The following is a 23,261-nucleotide window of genomic DNA, read 5'->3' on the forward strand; positions in this document are numbered from 1 at the left end:
CTCTCCTCCCCGTCTCCCATTTTCCTAATTCGGAGAATGATGGAGTACAAGGCAAAGGAATGATTCCAGAAATGGAGATACGACTCTCAAACCTAGAAATGATCTGGGCAATTTATTTAAAGTTAAAAATGAACTGTGCCCTAGGAACCCAGTACAGTTCATATTTAAAGAGCCCGTGGTTTCTTCATCACAAAGTAAACAGAGAAACACTCGCATCCAAAGGTTAAAAACCGGGTTTGGAGCGCGTTTCTCCTGGTCTCTAAGCTACAGACGAAGGTGGGTGGAAGCGTTCACAACCTGTGCAAGTGTGAAAGACTCTAAACCTGGTAGCCAATTCCCTGCTGGCCAGAACTCTCCCCTGCCATTCCTCATCATTCGTGACTGTGCAAGGCACGGGGACTCAGACATGCATGTGGGAGTGCAAGCGAGGGAGATGCACGAGAGGGAGCGCGCTGTCCACATGGGCAACGTCCCTGTTCCGGAGCTCGCGTTCATTCACATGCATGCAGCGGTTAAATATTTGATAAAAGGCGGAACAGATGCACTGATCAGCCTTATTTTTAATGGGCACACCTTAAAACAGTGTGCTCCTAAATTGAAAGTGTGCAAAAAACCCTGCGTGTTGGTCCTGGGTCTCGTCCCCTTTCCTCCCCCATTTGGACTCCCCTCAGAAAGGGACAGCTTGCAGCAGATTGTAGAAGGATTTGGGTCTGCAGCTAGAGGGAAGGGGATTAGGGCCGGAGCGGTGCAAGTTAAATTGTGCTGCATATAAAAAATGGGCGGATTGGTCTCCAGATCCAGAGGCTGGTACCACCTTCCTTTCTAAAATAAAATCTCTCTGGCATGAAGTCACCGCCTATTTCACATCCGGTTTGCCCTGGGACGTATTACTACTGTCTTGGTAAAGAGAAATCTTTTGTTGTACAGCCGCAGACTGGATATCGGGTAGCAAATTGGGGTGCGAAACCCTCGGCGAGGGAGCACGCAGAGTCCATGATGGCTCAGAGGGAGTGAGTGCCAGGCAGGGCGAGGACGCCCCTCGCTCGGCGCGCCCGGACTCGCGGACTCGCGCCGGCTCCAGGCTCGCTGCGATTTCCTCTCGCAGACTTTTCCCGGGTCTGGAGCGATCCCGTGCCCAGAGGGGGCCCGAGGTAAGTGCGGCTTCGGACCGCCACGCACTGATCTCTGAGGGTGGCTTTTCCTCACCAGAGGGGCTGGAACGCTAAGGAGAAAGAGGGGACAGGACAGGAGCCCGATCCCACAGCAGGTAGAAACAACGAATGTTTTTCTTTCAGGCTGCGAGCCGCAGCGATTGAGGAGCATTATTTTTCTACTCTGTCTCTCTCTCTGCTTTTCTTTCCCCCTTTCTTAAGCAGATCTGAATTTATTCCACGGGGTGGGTGGTGACCTGTTGTTTTGGTCTATCTTTTATTTTCTTTTTTGCAAGACGGAGCTGGGATGCGGTGGGGAGGGGTGTTGGTGGGCATAGTCTAAAGTTAAGAACACGGGGACAGAAAACCTGTCCCCGTGTTCCATCCTAGGGAAGGCATGCTCCCGTTCTGGCTGCAAAAATGCCTCTTTCCTCCTTGTCAGTGGATGCTGTTGAAATGCCCTCTGGTGTAGGGGGCTCTCCTATTCTGAACACCAAAAACTCAACTTATCATTTGATATGGGTGGCGTGGGATATGGGTTTTTGGAGTGTGTGTTTGGTAGAGGGAGGTTGAAGGTGCAAAGGGGTGAGGAGGAAGCTCACCGTTTCTTTTAAACTATTATGTTTGTATTTGCAAGAAAGTTTCTCACTCGACAACTCAAGTGCCATGATGGGCTTGTTTTTCTCTTTGTAAAATGTCAGAGGAGGACAAAAAGCTATGGTACCTTGACTTGGGGTTATGTTTTATTTTGTTTCATATACCCTTTCAGGAGTTACCTTTTAAAAATAAAAACAAACAAATATTAATAGGGTAACATAAGTTGTTTTTCCTTCATAGCAGATGTCGAAGATTAATAAAAGGGTGAATTATAATCATGCAATTTAAATGCAATATTTTAACATGACATTATGTATCTAATACTTCCTGTCATATGCAACTCATCTGTGTCAGAGGCAGACACTAAATTAAGTAAAAACTATGAAGCTCACGGCTCTTATCTCTAGATCATTTCACTCTGAACACATTATGTTTCATTGCTTACATGCCTGTTTGTAATGGTTTTCACTGATATAAATGATCCCAGAGAGTGTGGAAAGCCTTTGGGTAGATGTATTTAAAGGCATACCGCATTAAACTATAGAGTGTTTAATGAAAAACATGCTTTAAGAGACTTGCTCTAGACTGAGGAAAGTGCTAACAAATGCCTTGCATATTTCTCACGTTATGAACGGAATGAATTACAGCACATTAAATAAAGTGCTACCATGTCTGCTCTTTAAGCAGGTAGTGCACAGGTTTTTAAAAATTGACTCTACAAATAGATTCTAATTTAAAAAAATTCTCTAAGCTTTCCATACTTCATTTCTCAAGCATCCCACTACCAAGTCTAAATTCAACAATCAGATGATGATTGATTACACTTTACCTAAGAGGGGAAAAAAAAGAGTCCCTTATTTATGCAAAGCAAAGCACCCAGCTTCCATCTGTTTGAGATTTTCTAGCAGCAACCTGGCAAAATTTGAGAGGGCTTCAAAGGTATGTGTGGGTATGTGTGTGTGTGTTGGTGTGAGTGTGGCATGTGTGTGCGAGAGAGGTCAGCACAGGGCTGGACTCTAAAGGGTGTCCTGTAGCCCCACAGAAGCATTAGTGAACGATTTAACAGGGCAATCACAGGCAGAAAATGTAAGCACGACTTTGACATTCAACAGTGTGTTTCCTATGGTGTTTTTTAAAAAAGATAAGTACAGTTGCTTCTGAAATCAAGATACATTCAGAATGCTAAGATGAATTCAGTCATCAAAGCATGTTAACCTACCCCATTCCAGCCCCGAAACATGCCGTCTCAGGGACAGACACCAGCTTCAAAATTTCAGTGCACAGTTTAGTTGCGGGAACTGGAATCAGAAAGGTCAAATTTTTCAGACGATTAAAAAAAAAACCAACAAAAAAAAACCAAGAAGAGAGTAGTGCAAACTATATTGGAAATACAAAACCTAGGGGGAAAAAACTCAGTTTTTATGTTGAGCAATATTGTCACCTGAAAGCATTTCAACTTGTATTCTTTTACAGGAGAAATTAAGATACTGGTATATTTCTGAATGGAGATGTGGAAGGGAACGTGGAGAATGGATGGTCCAGGCTTCCATTGCTTCCAATGAGGTGTCATATCCCAGTGAGGTCATTTCCTGACTTCAAAGCATTCAGCTGAACTGCCTCAGTCAGCCCTAGTGGCTATAACCTGATGTTTCTTATAAGAGACATTGATCTCTACTTGTTCTACTTTGTAGCTGCACAAGCCCGCGATGAGGAGGAAAAGCCTGGGCCTCTCTGACTGTCTCTGGGCCTGGACCCTGCTTCTGAGCACACTGCCTGGGAGAAGGTGGGGAAACTTTGCTTTAAATCTGCATGAGAATTTCCATAACTTTTCACTTATTCTTTCAGGAGGAAGAAAATTGCCCTTGGATGAATTCATGACTAAGGGAATTTAAAAAACTTAACTGCTATAAAATCCCAGCTAAGAACAAAGGAGAGCAATGTGAAAAAATAATCACCTTATTTGTATGCTAGTTTGAATACACTGAACTTGCTTTATTCAGGAATGTATTAATTCAACATTTACGTCTTAAATTGAACTTCTTTTCACTGTTCAATTGTAACTGAACAGAATCTGCAGTTTCCCAATTCATAGAAAAGTTTCCCCAATTAATGTCTGCATACTATGTGAGTTGATTTTTCAACCAGAAGATTTTTAGCCAATTACAAAATCATGGAGAAACTTGTGACTATATGGAAGTGAAGTTTAAAACAGTATTTGTCATCTGAAAAGTCGTGTCTCTATTAAAAGCATGTACATATTATGTTTGAAAACATTATTTATATAACCAGTAGAGGTAAGACATAACGAAATATATTTAAGAATGTTAGATGAAATTGAACATCTTAAATTAAGCATAACTACTATGGAGACAAGTTATGAGAAAAATGTAATAATATGCTTACCTGTATTCAAAATATTTGCTAATGACCCAATCAAGCAGATATTATCGTAGCAATGATAGAGATGACCAAATATTTCAGGTTGTTCTTTATTTGCTTTTATATTTCTTGTGTACTCTACTCCTGTGGCCCATAAGACAGTCTTGGACACATTACAAAAATCTAAGATTCTTCAAAATGTAATGGCAAGTGAACCCTTATGAGCAAGGCAGAGAGATAGAATAGTCTGGGGAAATATGAATTTAGGAGGATTCTTTAAATGGAGAAGCTGTTCTTATTTTTTGCTTCTGTGTGTGGTAAATAATGACTGCCAGATGAGCAGGAAATGTTTTATTGCCTTATAGTCTTAATCTGGGGAGGTAAACGCTCTTCACTGCTGTGGAAAAATTATATGAAGTGTTATTACCGTAATGACCTGTAGATGGAGGTAGTGCACAGTGTTTTATTATAGAGTGGTTCACATGGAATAAAAATCAGGTACTGTAACTGACATTTCCCTTCAAATTATATATTTAGTTTAAGAGACATTACACTGGCATGTGTGTTTAATAGCAAATAAATAATCTTTATCCTAAGGCTATTCTCTGACAATTACAATTGGGCATAATAAATTAGAAGTAAAGATAAAGAATACCTGATTATAAAATCACATTTTAAAAAAGAATTACCATTCCAACCAGGATAGCAGAACTGGTTTTTTGGGAGTGGGGGCATATATGTCATTTGGCATTTGTATTCCAATGCAAAAAAAAAAAGATGAAAAAATCATTTATAGGATAAAATTGCAGGAGGTGGGGAGCGGGAAGCACTTCCTGAATTTGAGAAGCTGTAAAAAAACAAAGGGAATAGAGGTAAAAGCTGTAGAGAATCCCATAGTCTAAGCAGCATATTAATAATCTGGCTGTGCTCTGTCACGTCACCCATCTTATCTCCCCCCTTCTTATTTCGCTGCTTTCTCCCGTAAACTACTTGATCTGGCCCTGCTCACAACTTAAGGTGTGCTAACATTTCTTCCCTGTCTTTATCAAGATGACCTTCCAATATCCTTGAAAGATGCATGCATGGCAGTTGGTTTTCTGACAGAGTTTTTGTAAATAATTGCACTCCGAAAACTGGGTTTTTTTGCTGTACTGCTGCCATCTATTAATGAGACATTCTGGAAGACACAGAGCTCCCTGGAAATTTGATTTCAAAAACTAGTGAGATGGTTAATTTTGCCAAAGCACAGTAAACCCTCAATCTGCATGATATTGATGTTGAATTGAGGAGAACAATAAATTGTTTAATAGAGGTACATTTCATATATTTAATATCATTAATAGCTTTTAGTTATAATATGTTTATCAAATTAAAGTTACCAGAAAAAAGGGTCATTACATTTTGCTACTATAAAATTAATTACCTAAATAACAGTGTTTGGTTTTAAAGTGGATTTCAGTTATATATCTTGCCCCTATCAAATAAGTGAATCCTGGTTTCATATGCTATTAGTTTTTCTTAGATTGCTCAATAATATAAACACACAAGAGTGGAGTCAAAGTATATTAAATATAAAGCATGAAAGTGATATTTTCATGACAGGTTCTTAGTTTATACTCTATTCCACGTTCTTCTACTCAAGGTCAGAGCTATCACTGAAATATAACAGTGAGTGTGATCCATCCTAAAATAGAAGTCTCTTCTCTCACAGGACTTTGGAGGTGTCATCCTAATCATTACATAAAACAGGATTCAAGGAGCACAGATAACACTGTGATCGATGCAAGAAATCCCCAATATTTGAACTGCAGTCACTATGTCTTTGAAACTCAAAGATCAGTAATGGCCAAGAATAATAACTACACTTCCAACTATAAATATTTAAGTAGAAATAATTGCTCCAATACAGAGGAATGGAAATAAAGTTTTAGACTAAAATTTGAAAAGAACTGGGTTCTAGCCCAAGCTCTGCTCATAAATGGCTGTGTTATCTCAGGTCCCCATCCGGAACCACACTTCAGTGAACCGTAAATGAAGAATATTGGGCCATGTCGTTCTTCAAGGGGTTTTTTACTTCTAAGACAAGAAATGACAAAAATTCAATTAAGTAGACATTTGAATAAACAAATTATAAAATTTTCAAAACAGGCTCATAAATCTGAAGGTGAGTGGAAATGTCACACTCATGGAAAATACAATTATACTAAGACAGAAGTTTTATCTATTTTTCTCATCTTAATATCTTGAAAGAACATCAAAAACACGAAACACACATACGAATATGAAGCAGATAAAGAATGGGATGTTAGGAGGTGAAATCTTAGGCTTATGCTATACGTTAAGTTAAATGAAAATAAAACTTAATTATTTTGGTAGTTCATCAATATATGCATACTTTTATTTGGGGAGAAGTCTCCCAGGTTTTTATCCCAGCACGCATTCACAGTCTCGCTTGCCCAGGAAAATGCATTAGAGCACTGTGTACATGCTGAGAATTATGAATGTAAAGAGACAGAACTCATTTCCTGGCAATTTCCCTTCCAGAGTTGGAAATACTATAATAAAGAACTTATCATCCATGAGAACAAGTGTGAGAAAATAGTAGGAATTAAGATATGACATATTTTTTTTACTTTACCAGATGGAATTTTCAAATTAAGATTCAATAGAAGGAAGGTAGAAGAATCTGGGGAAGGCTTTATTTGGGAAAAGGCTTTAGCCGAAATGTATGATTTAGATATCTCCTCCCCTTGCACTTTTTTCAGCTGTAACGGACAACCCTCGTTACAAGATGAACTTAAAGACAATACCACCGTCTTCACCAGGATTTTGGACCGACTCCTGGACGGTTATGACAACCGCCTGAGACCAGGACTGGGAGGTGGGTCACTCTTGTTACTTCAGAGAATGATATCAAACCCTTCCTATGAGAGCTTGGCTGTCCAGCTAAGTGATAAAGTAATGAAAAGGGCAGCCTGTAGTTAAATGACTAATCCTATTTTTTAATAGATTGATCAATATTCACTGAATTTACATGGTAGCTCCAGGTACACACCCTTATGCAGTAAAAGGCAGATACAAAATTATAATAACCTGAAAGATATGTTACGTTTACCTGACAGGGAGAAATGGGGGTAATAATCTTTCTTCCAGCCTAAAGAGCCCACCTACTTCATCCGGCATACTGAATGCAAGCAGAATGCCCCGAATCTATTGCTCTACACATTCACTTTGGAATATTACTTCCTGGCCCACCGTCTTGCATTAGATCACCACCACCTCTGAGACAAAAGGTGAATAAGATAGATGGTAGTGTTGTTTTATAAAGCATGCATTCAAACTGAAACTCATTTTCTGAAGTAAAAATGTATTTTTCTTTGTGTTGGAATGGTTAATTGGTTATACTAATAAATTTTAATTATGGTTAATTATAATTAATTGCTTATACTAATAAATTTTTGCTTAGAAAGAAAACAGTACTTAATAATACAAAATTTGTAACAGTAGAAGTAAACAGTGTTAGACATTACACTTGAATAACTCTTGAATAAGATGATCAGCCTATCTTATTTAGTTAAACAAAGACTAATGAAGCCAAAACAAAATATTGATCTCAGAGTAAAACAAACGAAGCAAGGAAATAAATCAACGTTCAAAGTCACACAGGAAACCAAAGTTAGAATCCAGAATTGCCAATTATAACTGATGCTGCATATTCTCCGAAGTGAATTTATAGAAACTATTGCATAACAACATTTAAATTACAATTAAATGGCAATATTAAGAAAGTCATCGCTTCCCCACTTAGAGAGCTAAGATATGCAAACAATAAGAATTCACAATTTGAGTTTAAAACATTCCATGGTCACATGGACTTAGAGTTAATTTTTTTCATACTCGGGGCAGCGTCATCACCTGGGTGAGGAGCACGGTCAGCTCTGAGGCTGTCAAATGCTGTCGTGTCTCCAGGTTGAAGGGAAACTGCTTCGTCAGAGACACAAGTCAAATATGCGTCTAAGGTCTTACCAGGTGTCCTTTCTTACCACTTCCCAACATTCCTTCTAGGACAAGCCATACAAATCCCTTGGGGTTTTATATTCCACCTAGTGTTTCTTTACTACATTCTTAGAAAAAAAATCTTAAGGAACAGAAATGTAAGGATCACACACAATGGTGTGCGTAATAGTGTATGCAATGTATTAATATGATATCTGTGTGTAAGCATCTGAACCGGTTCCAGGAAGACGGTTCCTGTTCCATAAAATCTGAAATAAATGAGAAAGATGGCAGATAGGGGAGGAATGTACCAAAAAAAAAGAGGAATAATCAGGACGGTGACATAACTTTTGGAAAGCCAGACTTGCTAACGTGCTGATGGGCAAGCATCTGATTTCTTGTTCTCCTTCCTGCTCTGTGATACAGCCTTGCAAAAGCAGCAGAATTTTATAACACATCTAAAAACCTTTATCTTTATTCTAGTTTAAGAAATCCCATTTAATATTTTTACATGTGAATATGAGTATTCTGAGCTCTGTGCAACATATTTAGTTTTTTACACACACACACACACACTCACACCCCTTCTATTAGCGCAGATAACTGTATTTCATAATGCAACATTACTACTTTGGTAGAATTTACTTTTATCATCTATGTAATCCCCCAAAATAACAAAAAATAAACATGTATTAAAGAAGAAAAATAGGTGGCTGGCCACATATAGCCACAAGGTATATGGTCTTTAATTGAAGTGGATAAAATATGCTGCAGTAATAACGAATTCGAGGACTTGGGGATACTGCAAAGAATGAATTTAGTCTCATCTTTGCTGATGATTTTTCTTATATTTATGATTCATATAAACAGTGATTTTAAGGATATAATAAACATTAACAACTTAAAAAGTAGGTCAAATATTTTCCTCTCTTTCCATTTTATGTATCATCCTGTACTGTATTGCAATTCAATCTGATGGACATGAGATTTTGGAAAAAAACTTCAATAATGACTAACTTAAACTCTGTAATTTTTTGGAGTACATTTTTTAGCCTTAAGGCATGTAATGGTATATGCTTATTACACGTATCTCCAGAGTCATTAAAATGTTTGAGTACATTTTGAGAATGTCTGTCCTTTGAAAAGCACCCTTTAAAATATTAAATATAGGTTGTAGATTTTGACAAAAACATAGTCAGTTAAAGAATTAGAGAAAAATGTTAACACCATTATTTCTGGATGCTATAAACTGAAATGATCTAGTATATGTTTCTCTGTAGAATTATTTAACTTCATTTCCTTACCATAGATTTCTGGTTGGTTAAATACGACAAGCATTCCAGTAGATCTCCATTTCAAAAATGGACCTTTTAAAAAAAAATTATCCATTTGCTTTCCGATGAAAAGACTCCATAGAGGAAATAACTTGAAAGGCTGTCATTAGCTTATAAGGGGGTAAAAGTTCCCTCAGTGGATTTACAATCACAGCTGGGGTAATCTACTCTTGCAAGAGAAAGGGGCCCACTAAATTTATTATGGTAAAAGTCTGATTTTATAAAAATAACAGCGCTGTGCAGAAGGCAGGGATATTTTGTTCCAAATGCCCTCAGAAAATATAAAAATGCGATAAGCTGAGATTTGAGACTAGTGTAAGAAACCCTTGTATGTGCAAACTCATCGGGACCTGGTTCTCAGACACACACTGCATCAGGAGGTTCAGCATTACTCTTTGGAGATATATAGCCCGAGTCCAGTAACAAAATATATAACTTGGTGTATCCAGATGATAGGAATCAATTTACAGATATTATAACACTATTTTAAAAGGCTACCTTTACAGGGCCAAGAACCATGCTGAGAAAATGGAAATAAAAGTATAACATATAAAAGAGATATCCTGGAAGGGACATTGTGTTTGAGATAGAAGAGATAAAAAGGAATAGAATGTTTGGAATTCTAATCATTTAACATACTCTATTCAGAAATGTAAAGAGAAAAAAATAAGTTGACTTTGTTCATCTTTTAAGTACAGAGTCAGTAAATAAACCTTTACATGAACTGAACTGACAAAATCAGTAACCAGAAAACAGAAATAAATATTGTCAGTGATTGTGGATTTTGTTCTCATTTAAAATCTCTTTCTTTGAGGGGAAGATGTGAGGTCGTTGGCTCCTTTCTCGCAACAAGGGGCCAAAGAATGGTTTTGAAAGGCACTAAAGCATGGTCAATACAGAAAAATACTGTATTGGCTGGGGAAAGGGTGAAGGTAAAAGCCAGAAAGAAGGGCAAAACAAGAAAGGAAAGGTTAGAGAAGAAAAGACAGCAAAAGAGGCACTGAACAAAGGAGAGAGGACAGAGAGAGGCTAGAGGGGCAGAGAAGGTGAAGGAGAGGAAGATGCGGAAACGGTCAAGGGGAAGGACTGGTGTTACGAGGTATTCCTTCATGAATCAGAGTTCCTCTTTTCATTTTAAACCAGGGCCAAAGCAAACCTGTATCTGAGATGCATTTCCCCAAGTTTCTCCCTACTGACTGTGATTATAATAAACTAAGGAAACCTGAATTTTCTCCAACCTTCTGGAGCATTAAATGATGCTCCCCTTGAGCTGCACTCACCGGGCCGCAGTTCAGCCACAGTGGCCTCCCTTGCACTCTGGGAGGGGGGCAAAAACAACCCATAAACTTAGACCCAAAATTTAATTCTGAAGGAAGGTTTTGGGGTTTTAATGAAAGTAATGCTTTCCCACTGACATATTTACCATCCCCTTTTTCCCTCCATATATACCAGGCTACACTTTATTGATGAGAGGACAACATTCCAGAGTGAGCCGGGTTAATGACACACAGTTTAGTGTCTTGGACAAGCCACCAGGCTAAGGGATTACCTTCTTCCTACTCACAGGTTCATGCTCGCATTTAGTTCACATAAGACCTTCTCTTCTATAAACAATGTTATTTCACTCCCTGGAAACAGATTAGGGCAAAAACCATTTGAAAATGGAATTCAACCCAGACAGTGCCAAAGAAGTGAGATCTTGGTTGAGTCACATTTTAAAGGAATTACAGAATTTTCACCCTCTCCCTCTTTGCTAATGGCTTTCCTAAAAATATTGTTATAATTTCTAAATTCTGCCTTTAAGTTGAATTTCATCAAATAGTATATAGGATGATGGATACCTCTCAAAGTTCTCATAAAGCCAGATAGATAAAGAAGGCAAAGAAAGAGATAAATGTGAGCCATCGTGTGACAAGCCCAGTGGATGAGAGAAGTAGACATATAAGTAAGCTCGTAGGTAGGAATATAGGCATTACTCAAAATTAAGTAGCACGGCATAGAAGAATGGACTGTACTTACCCCTACTTAACAGATATGTAGTTAAATGTGTTTTTCTTTTTCCTGTAAGTGTTAGAGATTTGGGGCTTTGCTTTAGGTTTTACTTAATTGGAGGTATCAGTTCAATTAAGCATTTGAAACTGGAATGTAACTGGAGTTTTCTCTCAAGGTATTTTAGCACTAACATGTTATGTAACAAACAGTTTCTGCCTCAAAGCAGACTTTCTCCTTATTTTCCTAATTTTCCTAGTTTTGGATTTTTTTATGTCCGTATAAGACCTTCGAAACTTCCTTTAGCCCAATTATTAACAAGAGATCTCGGCTTTAAGATTTAAACGTCCCCAACTAAGTGAGCTGGCCGGCAGAAGATGCATGCAGCTGCTCAGGGGGTGTTGGCTCCTGGGGAATTAATTAGCTTGGGATCTTGGCTTACATGTCTCTATGTGAAAACATGTGAGGGTGGAACGCTAAGCACTCTGGGAAAAAACTGGATTAGTCCTTGTGAAATTGTATGCAACTCTGTAAAGTTCAGATTACTAAGGGATAGAGAAAACAGTATAGTTTCATACTTTTCAAAATTCAGTTTTGTTCTATCTCAGAATATAAGATATCTGATATTCACGTGATCTTCTATTTTTTGTAACCTGTGTGATGTTGAGATTGACATTGTTGTTCTTGTCCAACTAAAGTTAAAGCGCCTATTTTGTATTTATATTAAGCAGCTAGAATTTCAAAACTTAGTGCAATCATTTTTGATAAAATAAAAAGATTCTAAAATACTGACAATATAAAAATCAAATTTTAAGAAGTTAGGTTTATCCAACTTTTGCTGCTGTTGTTGTTATATTTACCTGCCCAGATAAAGGCTTTTAGTGGTATCTTTTGAAACTACTCTGGAGCCCTTCTTTTTGAATTCGCTGTAGTTTTACCTGGAGCTTTTAATGCAAGGTGTGTACCAGGTGTTCAGACTTTGGCTTAATGCAATCTGTTTCCACAGAAATAGTGTATCTAGACATTCTATAACCCAGTGAGAAAGCGGTTACCAGAAACCCAGGAGGAACTGTAAAAATGAGCAGAGAGCACCCCTCGACCTTTACGGGCTGACGGCCAGTCGGCGCGTGAAGTCCGCGTGTCTGGTGAATCCAGCCAAAGGGACGTTCTAGCGTGTGCAGAAGCTTTCTACTCTCATCCTCTCCTGGTGTGTATAAATCACCTACCAGTCCAGTGCCCAGAATTTCCTCAGATACAGTGTAGCCATTGAGACTATGCTCACCTTACAGAGGCCAAATGACTGCTTAATAAATGGCTGCAGTTGAGGTTTCCTTCTGTGCAGTTACTTTTGACCTTTCATATAGTTTCCATTTCCCATCTTCTCTCTAGATGGGAATGTTCAGTGTTTTTTAAAAAATATTTTCTGCAGATGATTCCTTTTTCAGGTAAAATCTGAATTCTTTATTTGAAAAATAATGTTGAAGTGTTTTTGAGGTGAGAATCTCATTACTAATTGTCACGGATGCTGCCACTTTGGAAAACTTAAGAGAGGACAGAGTCCTCAGTGGATGCCATCTGCCTCCAAGACTGTTCCGTCACGTTACTGTTCTCATATAACTAGAATGAGAACAAGAAGTTTCTTACCTCCAAGCGACTGTAGGTCATACACACTGAGCAAGACCTACACTGAGGAAAGAAACTAATCCCTCCAGCACAGCAGTCGTACTCTTCTCCAAACGTCAGCCCTCTCCCAGGAGAAGCTCCCATAAAGTAAGGGGGGAAGGAGGAAATTTCTCAGTGGCACTGAGATAACCGTCTGCCACAGTAAAATGCGCTTTTTCCCTGGCAGTTGCATGTATCATCTGAGTTCTTGAAGTGCGAAACCAATGAAGGATCAGGAACTATTCAGACACCTTGAGGTGTGAGCTCTGCCCTCTCTGCATCTTTAGCAGCTAACCATGTACAAAGTCATGCAGCACTACATACCAACTCGGGAAAGTTGCCAACTATTCTAAAGAATGAAGGGGTGGACACAGAGGATGGAGCAAAAATGTTCTCCGAGAAAGATCGGCAGGGAGCTGAAACGTTGTCCCAGGCCAGGGGTACACGTTGATATTTATGTAGGCAGCCCAAGGTATTTTCAATTTCCAAACAGAAGCCCTTCAGAATGAAATCTGAAGGTGTACTTTATCACGATGACTAACATCAGTCCATTTAGTCTCCATCTACTGAGCGCCTCTGTGACATCACAGACTAAATAGCTTCCAGGAAGCAGCAAACCTCCTTCCTAAGTTACAAGTCCACAGAACCAGGCATAGTGAGTATTACCCTGAGCTCCTCAGTAGACAGTGTTTCCAGGGAAAATATGGCCAATGACAATAGGAAACAAGCTGTTGTGATAGGCATTTCTGATAAAACACCACCTATAATTCTTCACTGCTTACTCTCTCTCCACCCTCCCCCATCTTTAAACACTCTTACAATCCATTATTCACACAGCATTAGCTATCTTCTTAAACTGCAAGTGACACAATGTCACTTCATCACCCAAAGGCTTCTTTCTGCATTAGAAGAAAGGCCAACCTCTTTGCAAAGTGCACAAAGGTTTCCAGTGGCGGCCCTACTTGCCGCGATAACATCATCTAGTACCAGGATCATCGGCAATGCCGGGCTCCAGACACATTAAACTTTCTGTTTCTTAAGCATGACACACTCACCCTGAATCTCGTTCTTTCATCTTCTTAAACCATTCTCCCCTAGGTGTGCTGATCCCTGCAGTTCCCCATCTTTCTGGTATCAGTAAGAAAGTCATCTCTTCAAAAGCCATTCTTCCAGAGAATCCCCAACAATCTGAAATGGATTAGTATAATTGGCATGTGTTTGTACATAACAATGTAGCTAATACCTATCTATCTACCTGAGCTATGTCTTTAATCTAAAATATATTTCCCCAAAACTATAATGTTCTACAGAAGAACAAGAGCATTTGCACTTTTATTCACCAATGTATCATCACTATTACCTAGAACATCTGCCTGTACCCAACAAACACGTCTCAAAGTGAGTGTTTTCGGCCTCACAATCTTATTTGACTCTCATTCCAATGCGGTACAGTCAACTGTGCAAGTATTACTTCTTCTCTGAAAAGGGAGAAAACAGGCTCAGAGAGATTAAAGGATTCGACCTAAAACCATGCAGCTTGTTCTCCAGGAAAATCACAGTCAAATTCTGAGCTTTTTGACTCTTAATCCAATGTGCTTACTGCTTACTATACTCCACTGCTTTTCTCATTTCTGCCTCGAGCACTAATCATCTTTTTGAATTATCACTGCGAAACATCTGTTACTTCAATACTGATCAGCAGGTTACCAACACTGTGAGACATCCCCAGTGAGAGGAGATCTACTGCAATCTAGCAGTTATCGAGTACACAGATAGCGCTGATAAACGTGTATGCATGTGTGTGTCTCTATGTTACGTATAGACAGGTAAGACATATCTTTGAAGGCTGTGTTTGTTCAGAGACTGATTTTAATTTTCTTTATCATTAAAAACTCCACTTACACTGATAACCTACTGGAAGACGTCACCCAATCACTGTACAAACATCCTTCATCATCATAATCCCATTCTACATACTCTGTCCCATGTTCATCCCTGGAAAGCTTGAACATGTTTATGTATTTAAAGAATCTGTTGATTTTTTTTTTACGTTGGACAGGGAAAGATTATTGTGAAGATAATATTTGATTGAAAAAACACTTGCTGATTAATCTGTTCATTCAACACATCTTCCAACTAAATTATTTTAAGTGATTTTCATCTTCAGACTGTTTCCTAGCTACCTAAGGGGTTCGTTCAAGTGTAACTTTGGCTAGGTGTGTAATCACTCCAGCTGAACTTCATTAGAAGTTCCTGACTCAGTTTGTATGCTCTTAAATAGAGTACTGAAGCGTAAAAATATCTTGTCTTTTCCTCTGTAATCCATAAAGCATCTGAGCCCTTTCTAGGTATTTCTAATAACACTTCAGAGTCTAGCAGGAAGCCAGTAAAGCCTAGCATTAGAGCAGATGATTTAGATCCTAGTGTTCTAGTGTTCCTTAAACAATGCATAATTTGCATAAACGTATTCCCTCCTCCCACCCCTTGGGGATTTCTATCTGAAGGGAGGAGGAAGAGATGACTAAATTTTCCCAGAACTGGGAAAAAGAATGTTCTTCAACCATTCTCCGAGATCTCAGCCAGAGAGCATGCATACGAGTACACCTTCCATTCAGGCCTGATCTTGGACCTGAAGAGGTCTTGATTTCAGACCAGCATTCCTTTGTCAAAAAGCAAGTTAACCACTGTTTATAATTTGGCTGAAGTTCATTTACAACAATCCTCTGGTTACCTTGAACCTCCAATTCACGTGCCACTCAGGGCATTCCTGGTGAGCTACAGTGAAGGACATAGTTTTAGTCACTGACACAGAACTCAGCTGAGTGAGAATATGGTCTGAGGATAATCATTAAGGATATATTTGAATAGAAAAAAATGGACTACATCAAGACATTAACTGGATTTGTGTGGATAGTGGTATTCCAGGGAATGTTAATTTTTTCATATTTTTCTGAAATTTCCAAATTTGTACTATGAAGATATATCTTTATTTTATTTTTTAATAAACAACATAGCATATTACAGTGACCTCATGCTTACCCTAAAGCTTTTGTAACTTTTCAGAGTAGCGTTACCAAAGCAGTTTGGGAAAACACGTGGGTAAGAAAGTCGACCCTATGTATTTTATTTGAGATATGATTTCTTAGAGACATGTGCACGCTAACATGTATGGCTAACCTTCCAGGGGCTTACATAAAAGCAGAGTTTTCCAGCACTGGGGACGTGTGGCTCCACTGGACACTCACTGACAGCTGATGACAAGCCAAACAACCCTGAGTGTGTGGCAAGGGAAACACAGTAGAGTGGAAAGCGCAGAAAGCCGTTGTTACCCTCTCTCGTTCTCGTAGCCCTGGTTCTGGACGGTGTCCCAGCTCTCACTGTACTGTGTGGGCTTCTTCGCTTCTGAGGCCGTCACGCATCTCCTTCGCTTTGTAGCTGAACGGTCCCCACAGGCAGACTTCAGTTTGGGAACCTGGACATTTTGCTACCTTAAGCTTTGGGGTTTGTGAGTATGTTGGGAGGAGGAGGAGGAGAAACAGCAAAGATCAGTCTCTTTAAGGATATTGGTATGATTACAGTGCATGGTGAGAAGGTTATTTGAGAGACTCCTGAGGGGAGGGCTCTTGGTCAGGTATGTGCCTTGGAATATTACAATGGTGAGTTTTGGGAAATCTCAGAGGGAGGTGGCAAGTAGAAAATAAGATGAATCACTGGAAGATGAGGAACTGGTATGGTAAATGCACTTTGGGGCAAGGATAGACAAAAGAATAGAGAAACAGACTTTGAAAATGTGGCTACAGCCATTGATGTGTTTTCCATTTACACCTAATCCCTACATGGCCCAGTAACAATTATGTCTGGCAAAAAAGTGCATGTACATTTAACCATGTTTTATGTTCTATTGGAATGGCACAGTGATCTTTACAAATAGGCTTTCTGGCCTTTATAATTTGTTGCTGATGTAGCATAGTAATCTACTAGAAATCTAAAAACAACAGGGGAAAATAGCACATATATTTGGCAAGTGGATATCTCACTTCTTCAGAGCACTCTATCATGCTAGATAAAACAGATTGGTTGCTCCTAAAACATCTGGTAAGCCAATTTTTTTTGTAAAGTCAGCTCCCTTGAGGAAATACCTTGAAGTGCAGAAATTTTGCCCTCCCTGTACTCAAGAAATAGGTACCAGTGACAAAGGAGCCCAGGACAGCTGCCCCACACTGTCAAAACACTTCCGGCACAGACAGGGATTCATAAGCTTCCCCAAAGAGCATGCATTTATTTAATGGTAGATCCTTGCTACAAACACGAAAATTAGGAGTGGATATAATTTAATTCCATAGATGTCATTCAGATTTTCAAGATGTTCACCCTAAGTCTTACAGTTGATAATCTGCGAGAACTGAAAATCAGCCTTGGGAACAAATGACAGCTGGAAGGGGTACAGGTGGAAGCCCACATACAGGAGGCACATGGTCAACACAGCAAAGACCTACTGCTGGCAGCTGCTTGTGCCTCTGAAGCTACCCAGCTGCTGGGAATGTTAACACTGAGGGTGGAAGTGAGTGCTAAACACACAACTTTGTTTTCTGAACTCTACCCTCTGTTTTGAAATTTTTAAAGGGTAAACCCCAGATAATTCTTATGTTGAGGGCCTCTTTAAGCATTTTAGAGCCGATAAAATTGTTTGCACAAACAAACCAAAAAATATTGTATTGGTTATTGAAGGGCCTAGCTCCACCTCCAAATTATTTTCTAGTTTGAGGTACACATGACATGTAGTGTACAACGTGACCTCCTCGGGAGAAATTCATTCTGAGAGTATTAACTGTTCACAAGGGAATTGCTGAGGGGTAAAACTGATACTCACACGGCTTCATTACTGCATGTACTGGATCACCAGTGCCCCGTGACAGGGATACTGCGTTACGATAAATGAAATATACTGGGCTGTTATTTCTCAGAGCTGAAGTTGAAAATTACAAAGTCATCTTTTTCATTCTCACCACTCAACAAACTGTTTCCTTTTATGAAAGAAACATTTTTTCTATTTTTTTTGTTGAGTGAATGTCATTCCTTGAAAATGTCTGCATTGAGTTGTCAGCAAACTATAATAAATATGCTTTATTGGTTGATATATATGCCTCAGAGAGCAACAAAATAAAATCACATTGAACTTGAAATAGAATCGATTAAATGAACTTTTTCTCTGCCATAACAGGTTCCTTTTACCCTCAAAACTGAGGATACTTATATGGGTTGTCAGAGTTTTCCAGGGAGTAATTTCCGTAATTCAGTTATGATTTAGTGACGGAAAGCAGTATTTATAAAACATACCTGTGCGTGCAGAAACAGTTAATAAAGCTCGCTACCGTACAGTATATGCTTCTGAAGAGCAGCCTAAGCACCTGGAAGATGGGGCGAGCTGTGTGAGAATACCGAAGCTTAAACCACGCCCGTATGCTAACGTGTTTTTCTTACAATGGGAAATGGCTATGGTATGAGTCAGGAAAGTGTGTCCACTCTTGAAGAATTCATTAAGCAGTAGCTGACTTCTTTGTAAAGTTTCTGCTTCCCAAAGTAGCATATTTAGGCTCTGTTCTCCACTAAAAAATATCAACTGTGAAATTTCATGGATAAGCAGTAAATTATCAGGACTGCACAGTGGGCCAATTTTAGAAATAGCTAATCGAAGCCAATAAATTCCCCATTTGGGTGTAAGTGTGTGGCGGTGTGACCTAGTAAGAGCTGTTGACAGACAGTCACTGTCCCAATTTCCTGCTTCGCCAGAGCGTGTAACTGAAGTGAAGACCGACATCTTCGTCACCAGTTTCGGACCCGTTTCAGACCATGACATGGTAAGTGACACTGCATTTTTCGCTTTCTTGGAGCATTTTCTAAATTTATAAACTAAATGTTTAGGGAACAACTTGAAACAGCTGTCCTACATCTTTGTGTCCTTCTCTGTGCGTGGCATACATGATATTTACATAACATTTATATAACAGAAAACGCCCAGTTACTTCCCAGGCCAAGACTATTCATGGTTGTCAATCACTGCAGTCTTCTCTCTTCCACCCCTGACATGACTGCTTTGCCTTGGCTTATGTTCTGCAAACAAAATTGTGTGACTTATCTACCATTTGACATGTTGATTCAGGGATGCTAGGTTTCTGGGTCGCCAGCACTCTTATAGGATAGCCATAAATAATGTAATTTCTGAATTGTTTTTGGCTAAAAAGTGGGAAAGGGTATAAAATCTGAAGGAATACTTGGCCAGGATCAGACAGAGAAATAGTTAAAATATCCTGGTGGGAAATATCCATCTTCATTGCAAAAGGCACCCAGTAAATTATTACCAACAGTGTGAACAAAATGAATACATACCTGTTCTTTCTTTTCCCGACCCAAACGATTAACATGAACTCCTCTTCCAGCCGATGGGAACTGGGGCTCAGCGGGGTTCTGCAAGTTCTATACACTTCCGCAGCCATAACAGCCAAGCTCCTACATAAGCAAAAAATCACAAAGGAGACACATCATTATTAGCATTTCAAAGATGTATTAATTGACTATTACTTTTGAAATGCCATTTTGTTGACACCATCTTAACATAAGAGTCCTCTGATTTCATAGCAGCTCAGATGATTCAGAATAAAAGTTATTGAAAATATCAACTTAGGCCAGCATTTCCCAACGTGTGAAATCTACAGTGTATAGTAAGAGCTCTGACAAGTAATGAGGTAAGGAAACCTGCTTTTCATATCGTCTAGTGTCTTCCAATTGTATTCGTCCAAAACCCTTTTTCTTCATGCGGTATTTGCTGACATTCTGTGGGACTAATGCTCTATGAGTCAAATGCTGGGAAATGCTGGCCCAGGGTAATTAGATACTTTAGATCTTAAAACAGGTTATTAAATGCACCAACTATGCAACTCTGTCTCCCCCTCTTGAACTTCCTCTCAATCCCTCAGGAAGAATTGAAAGCAAATACAAACCCAAATTTTATTACAGTATGTGTGGTATTGTTTGAAGAATAGAACATGCTCATAATAAAATATTTCAAATATACAGAACCAAATGAAGAAGGAACTTAGAATCACTCATAAATCCACTATTTAGATACAAACACTGTTTATGGTTGTAATATTCGTGAGTAGTTCCTTTCATTACTTTCGGGTGCATTTGCATTTGTGTGCATTTGCATTTTGTATGTGTCCAAAATCCTCTTGCTTCATGCAGTATGTTGACATTCTGTAAAACTAATACTCAATGAGTCAAATGTTGGGAAATGCTGGTTCATGATAATTAGATACTTTAATTCTTAAAACAGGTTATTAAATGTACCAATTATGCAAATTAGGGTCAGCAGAGCACCTGAGAGACAGCAACGTGGTGGGTAACAATACGGATTTCTGACCTAGAATGTCTGGGTTTCTGATTCCAGCTCCTCCATTTATCAGGGTGTTTCCTTGGGTAAGATACTTAATATCTTTCTACCTCGGTTTCTTCATTTGTAAGATGAAGGTAATAATAACACCCATGGGATGATCACAAGTATTGACTAATACATGAAAAACACTTAAAAATTCTTGGCATAAAAGTACCCAACAAATGTTAGCCATTATTACTCCAGAAGAAATAGAAATGCACTAAAAGTTAGCCCCCACTGTGGGTTTACTCCTCTGGCAGCACATTCGGTCACTGTGGTCAGCTGGTAAGCCACGTTACGTAACACGTGCGATACAGCGTTTGGGGCTCTGCTGAGTGCTCTGAGGACCTCCCACGTGGGGACTCCGCCTTCCCACAATGCTACTCTCTCACGCCCCTTTTCTAAGTAAGAACACTTCACAGAACCCAGTCAGGCTTCAAGGCAGATTTCAACTCCTCTGCCTGCGTGCCATGCAGTTCCTGAATGATTTCACCACTTGTCCCCACTTGTCCCCGGCACTGACCATTGACTTCAGCCGTCTGTGTGAGACAACTACCGCTTGGGGGTCAGGCTGGCTGGACGCAGCTCTCCCACCATCAGCAGCAGGACGTGGGCAGATCACGTAAGCCTGTGCCGGGCACGCTATTCTGATTCCCTGCTCTTACAGCACTATTAGGAATTTTAAATGAGATGTGTAACTAAAGTGTCTACTGACAGCGCTCAATAAATCGTAGTTATTATTGTTGCCTCTGAACTCCTTATGCGCCCTTCACGGCAGCTTCCTCTATTCTCTGTCCATTTGAGTCCTGTATTTCCTTCCACAAAGGCCCCAGTCAGGACCCAAATGCTTGATGAAAATGTTTTTTTTTTTAATTAATCCAATATCAAATTAACTTTCCCCTGCCAGCATTGTAATCACATTTATTGACTGTAAAATACAATTTAACATTTGGCCTCACAAAAAGCACTGTTTTATTATGTTATTTTTCTCATATAAATGTCTTATTTTCCTAAAGTGATGCCAGAAAGTATTAAAGACACACTTGCTTCCCCTCCCTCACAGTAGCCGTGCATGCTGGCTAACAGTAGTGTTGAATTACTACTGAACTGGTGATAGGTTTAAGAGTCTATAACATCTTTAAAAATTAAGGTCTTAGGGACTCAGTAAGTAACAACCTTTTTCCAATCCGAGTTCTGAGCCTTTTGGGAAATAAGACAACAGAGTCAGGGACATGGAATACAACAACATCACCTTTATTACTAATAATGACGATGTTGTAGCAGGTGGCCTATCCCTGCAGACACGTGGGTTTTCAGAGAGCGAGCATCAGGCTCAGCCAGATTACCCCGGCCAGTCAACGGACAGTGCTGGCCTCCCTCTGCTAGGTACAGACGGCCTTGCAAAGCTTCCAGCACGGAGAAACAGGAAAACGAGTGAGTGTTAAGGACAGCCAGCACCCACAATGGAAAAGGCAAGTGGAAGAGGCTGAGAGGCAAGGCTGAGAGGCAAGGCTGATTTCTCCTTCCGAATCCACCTGTCAAATTAAGTTACTTCCCTCTTCTCCTCTCCCCAAGTAAAAAGTATCAGGGAATGGGGACCGTTCAGACGTTTTATACTGGTGAAGCTCTCTTCCAATCAATGGAGCATTACAGACATCACACACTGACAACTACATTAATAATGATAATAATGATGATGATGATGATGATGATGATGAATGGCTACTCTGTCCAGCTCCCAGCACGATGGCTCACAAGGGACAGGAGCCCAATAGGAGTTGTAAAGGAACAGTAGCCAAATAAAGTCCTAGGCAATCAAAAACTTCTATTTTGAAAAATATCTGGCCTGCCTCTGAGTTATTGCTCCAGATTAACAGTGACTTAAGGAAACGATATCTTTTTTTTTCTGTCTTAGACTAGAGGTACATGCTAGGGTTTTTGATATATTACTAACTCTGTGATTGTCATGAATTATACTTCATACACAGCCTTTGGTCAAATGTCAGACAGGAAGGAGGGGCAGGGTATCTATGCCACTGATACTCCCTATTGCTTAAAACTCCTGAACCAGACACCGTCTGAGTTGTTCTATAATCAAACGTGCCATAGTCCGCAACTGGTTTGCTAAGTGGCTAGTGGAAACGAGCCTGACCACTATGAGATTAATCGTGTAAACCACATTATAGTAGAATTATGCATAAGATAGAGCAGTATGATTTAGAAGCTATCAAAATTAGAAGGCAGAAGGATGAAGCTATTTTTCTAAGACAGGAAAAGCTTTGTGGTTTTTAAAGTGGTACAACATTCAACATTATTGAATGTTTTACAATATGGTGGGCACCATGCTAAGGGTTTTACAGACTGTATTTCATCTAACCCTCGTGCCAAACATTTTAGCTAAGTATTCTTATTAGCCACATTTTCTAGAAGAGTAAAGTGACCCAGCTAGGCAGCAACTTGAACTCAGGCTGTCTGTCCCTGGAGACTCCGCAGCTCCCTAAGCATCTGACTTCAACCGGAATAGAAAACAAAATTAGGACAACTCCTTAACTTTGTTTTAAAAACCATTAATTAGCCATCAAACAGCACATCCCCAGGACACTAGGTTCTGACAGAAATATCCCGCAGCACACTCCTAGAGGCCTGTCTCCCCCAGACCGTAGAACGCAGCCAGTGAGAGCACACGCAGATGGCAACAAACGGCGCCAGGGCAGACCCTTT

The 23,261-nt window shown here is 39.6% G+C and overlaps 1 protein-coding gene across 1 annotated transcript in view; it reads left to right on the forward strand.

Annotated features, from left to right (window-relative positions):
* Positions 1-686: 686 nt before the first annotated feature.
* The window catches only part of GABRA1 (gamma-aminobutyric acid type A receptor subunit alpha1), a 50,932-nt gene continuing 28,357 nt past the window's right edge, over positions 687-23,261 (forward strand). Inside the window, exons 1-4 of the mRNA XM_024576886.4 lie at positions 687-1,151; positions 3,440-3,531; positions 6,893-7,008; positions 18,899-18,966. Of these exons, the coding sequence (XP_024432654.2) occupies positions 3,455-3,531; positions 6,893-7,008; positions 18,899-18,966 (261 nt within the window). The 5' untranslated portion in view covers positions 687-1,151; positions 3,440-3,454. The remainder of the gene's footprint in view (positions 1,152-3,439; positions 3,532-6,892; positions 7,009-18,898; positions 18,967-23,261) is intronic.

The sequence above is a fragment of the Desmodus rotundus genome, chromosome 6, assembly GCF_022682495.2.
Source record: "Desmodus rotundus isolate HL8 chromosome 6, HLdesRot8A.1, whole genome shotgun sequence".
Taxonomy (NCBI): domain Eukaryota; kingdom Metazoa; phylum Chordata; class Mammalia; order Chiroptera; family Phyllostomidae; genus Desmodus; species Desmodus rotundus.